The sequence below is a fragment of the Morone saxatilis genome, unplaced genomic scaffold (assembly GCF_004916995.1).
Source record: "Morone saxatilis isolate NCDOM2014 unplaced genomic scaffold, NCSU_SB_2.0 Contig0, whole genome shotgun sequence".
Taxonomy (NCBI): domain Eukaryota; kingdom Metazoa; phylum Chordata; class Actinopteri; family Moronidae; genus Morone; species Morone saxatilis.
Genome location: NW_023339650.1, coordinates 1,067,348 through 1,070,901, shown reverse-complemented (window position 1 = coordinate 1,070,901; position 3,554 = coordinate 1,067,348). Strand labels below are relative to the sequence as shown.

The 3,554-nt window shown below is 38.5% G+C and overlaps 1 protein-coding gene across 1 annotated transcript in view; it reads right to left on the bottom strand.

Moving 5' to 3' along the window:
• Positions 1-3,116, bottom strand: part of ptbp2a (polypyrimidine tract binding protein 2a) — a gene marked incomplete at its 5' end in the record, with an annotated part of 22,945 nt that extends 19,829 nt beyond the window's left edge. Inside the window, 2 exon segments of the mRNA XM_035652252.1 lie at positions 1,818-1,878; positions 3,089-3,116. Of these exon segments, the coding sequence (XP_035508145.1) occupies positions 1,818-1,878; positions 3,089-3,116 (89 nt within the window).
• Between the last annotated feature and the right edge of the window lie 438 nt (positions 3,117-3,554).

The following is a 3,554-nucleotide window of genomic DNA, read 5'->3' as shown; positions in this document are numbered from 1 at the left end:
ATGCTTTCTTCTAAGTTGTGTATCAGATCCAGATGTAAATACCTGGAAATAAAAGCTGAAATGTTGTCTCATGTTTATCTTTTGATGTCAAACCCAAATGTTTTCACTCTACAGCTAAAATAAAAGAATTGGCCTCACTGTTCCAATACTTTTGGAGGGGAGTGTATATAATATCACCACACTTGTCCTTTACCAAATAGCCCCCCCAAACCTCCTCCCAGGTCTCCACAATGTGTTCAACTGTGTAAGGTGCAATATCCGATAACAATATCAGGGAATGTACGTATATTTTTAAACACACAGGATTTACATGTTTGCATGTTAAGGGCTGTTAAAGGAATACAGCTATCTGGGTTTATTCATTTATTCAGATCCCCATCAGCTGCAGATATTCTTCTTCTTAATCTATTTTAACACTCAGTGGTACAACAACCCTCTATCAGTTGAGCTTGTTTGGATTTTTGTCCCCCACGTGAATGCATAATGGTAAATGCTGACTGATCACGCCACACAGACCATGGCAGCTTCTGTGCACGGTGAGATCATTTATATACCATCTATCGACACTAACAGTTCTCAATTCAATCATTTTGACAAACAGACAGCCTTCACTGCACTGGTCAGTGTGAGGTCCCATACAAATATAGTGTCATTTTGTCACACCTGTACTAAAGAATCAACATCTTTCCACAATGTTAAATACCACTGACAGTTATGGTTTGAGAAAATAACGTGAAAGAAATTAGAAATGTGCATCTCTTAAATCTACAGGAACGTAACAAATAATTAGTAATGGATTACTTTTTTTAAAAGTAACATTGCAGACACTTAACAGAGCTGACTGACAAGTCTATCTACAAACTGGTTGACTGTTAAGTATTGCCTTCAACAAAAATGAACATTTGGTAAATATAAAAAGGGATTGTATGTGTGCAACATGCTGCCGATGGAAAGACCGAATACATGGCCGCTGTGCCAATTTATTTTTTAATGTTGTTCAAATATATTCATCTAAAGCTGGTTTTCTTGAGAACAAAATTAATGAAAGCACATTTCTAAATCTTGACAGATTCACAGTATGCTCGCAGTCATCTTTGTTCGTGAAGCTAGCCCAGTGTGATTAATAATTCAGTTTGGAGCTTATTTGGCTAGCTATGATAATCGATTAGTCCTTTTGAGTCTGTCTGAAAGAAAAACATTCTCTGATTTCAGCTTCTCCAATGTGAATATTTTCTTGTTCGTAAACACAATTATCTGTGGGTTGTGGACAAAACAAGGAGGACGTCACCTTGGGCTTTGGGAAACAGCGATCAACAGTTTTTACCAGTTAGCTGCAGCCGCCATAGCACAGCAACCAACCTATTCATGTTAAATGTTAGAATTCCGTTACAAATCTATGTTTATTGAAAGCTCACAGCAGGTCAGGTCTACATTTAAAGAACCGTCCATCCACCTGTGCTAGACTGGTTATGGTTGATATTGTGAAGCCACTTTATTAGACAGGTCCCTGGGGTGACATTAGCTTAGATGGGGGCGTTGTGTAACAATAGTAGACTGGGACTTTGATTAAAGATCACAAAACCCTTGTGTACGTCTTCAGCATTGTTCTTATTTTGTTGGCAGAGTGTTTGTCCGTCTTCTCTTTGTGGCGGCATGAGCAGCTCTTTCAGTCATAATCTTTGAGGTGCCTCTGATATCATCTGCTATTAATGCTATTAATACTTCCTTTTAATGTCGTCTGTCACTAGCGATCAAATGGCTTCATGCAAATATCCGTCAAGCCCCTCCCTATTCAGGGGTGGTCGGAACGAACTCACCACTGATACTGCTCATGCCAGAGGTGGGACTGTTGTACATACTCAGCTCATCTGATCCTCTCTGCGGACAAAAGAAAAGGACAGACAAGACAGTCAGGCACAGTTGTGAAATAATGAGGAAAACTATTTCCATTTTCCAGACAGGCCCTCAATAAAACAGGTCTCTAAAGAGAGTTTAAAGTGACAAAAGGATGGTAGAGGAGTAAGTGGAAGGAGACAAAACAGCGAAGAGGGGTCTGGCTCCTCCTTTTCTGGTGTGGGTTTGATCTGGCTGAATTTAAGATGTCAAGATGTGTCATTTCATCCTGAGCTATACTATGTCCCAGAAGGCTCACCAGAGCTGACGGGCGCCCTGTGCTCTTAAACCTGACTGATGGGATGAAGAGGAACCTGGCTAGGGAGCTATTACACACACAACTTTATAATAGCTTCATACACCCCTCCTTGTTTCTGTCTGACTGAATTTGAACCAATTGTTCTTTTGTCACTAACATTCTTTATGGTTACGATAAACTAGATGTTGCAGGCCCTGCTACAGCGACATGACACACATAAATTGAAAGGGTAATAAAGTTGTCTGACTTGGGCCAAAATGTGAGCACACGGTGCACAAGCTGCAAGAATCCGAGAAAAGATTTCTCTCGTGACAGCTGGCACCCCTCTCGGTTCCGTCTATGACACTGAAATATTGATGAAATAAACAGGATGGCAAAGACCCGCCATATCAGAGGAATCAGTATTTTATGACTGTTTCCCTTCAACAGGACTTTAACTTTGTTTTGTGCAGGCAGAAAAGCAGCTGGTGCTCAACAAATCAGGTTACAACAATGCGCTTACACAAGCCCTAACTTGTTTCATTAAAAGCCATTCTCATGCTATGAAACCTCAAAAAACGAATATTCTAAATAAATGTGATTGTTCTAGTGGTAACACGAGGATGCAATGTCAAGAACAGGATTTTAAGATGAAATGTGGTCTAATCTTTATGGCGTGTCCCTTTACATTCATTTCATGGATGTTTGTTGTGTTACAAAAGCTTATTGTTGTTCAGCAGGAGCTAATGTAAATTCAATTGTAACCATCAGTCCGACAAATTAACAAGCCAAAAAAATCCACTGTTTTAAATGTGAATATCTGCAGATTTTCTTTGTGTTTTCTTTGCGTGCGTGTGGACTGCTAACTGTTACGGAACAACACCCAATTTGAAGAAACCACTTTGGGCCTGGATAATCTGTCATAGACATTTTAGACAACCAAAGCAGAAAACTCACCTTCACTCCAACTGCAACATCACTGATGCTGAAAGAGAACAGTTTGCATTTGGTCAGTATGAGGGGATTTAAAATGGAAAACAAAATAAAAGTACAAACTGGAAGATACAGTCAGCTACAGAAACACCAGATATGGATCAACCTTTCTTTGAAGAACACAGAAACTTGTAACTAGAGCCTGACCGATATGGGCTTTTGAAAACACATTTTGCACCAATATGACTACTCAGAAGGCTGATGTCTTAAACAAATAAATTTATTAAAGAATAATTAAGTTTAAATATTATTTAACGTTAAATAACTTAACATATACATTATTAACCAATTCCAGAAATGACAGAGAAAATAAATTATAAATAAAATAAACACAAACATCAGTACTGTAAAAAATACAACGATTTTATCATCATATGAGGGGGTCTATTAGAGTTGCAATGATTAATTGATTAGCTGTCAACTATTAAAT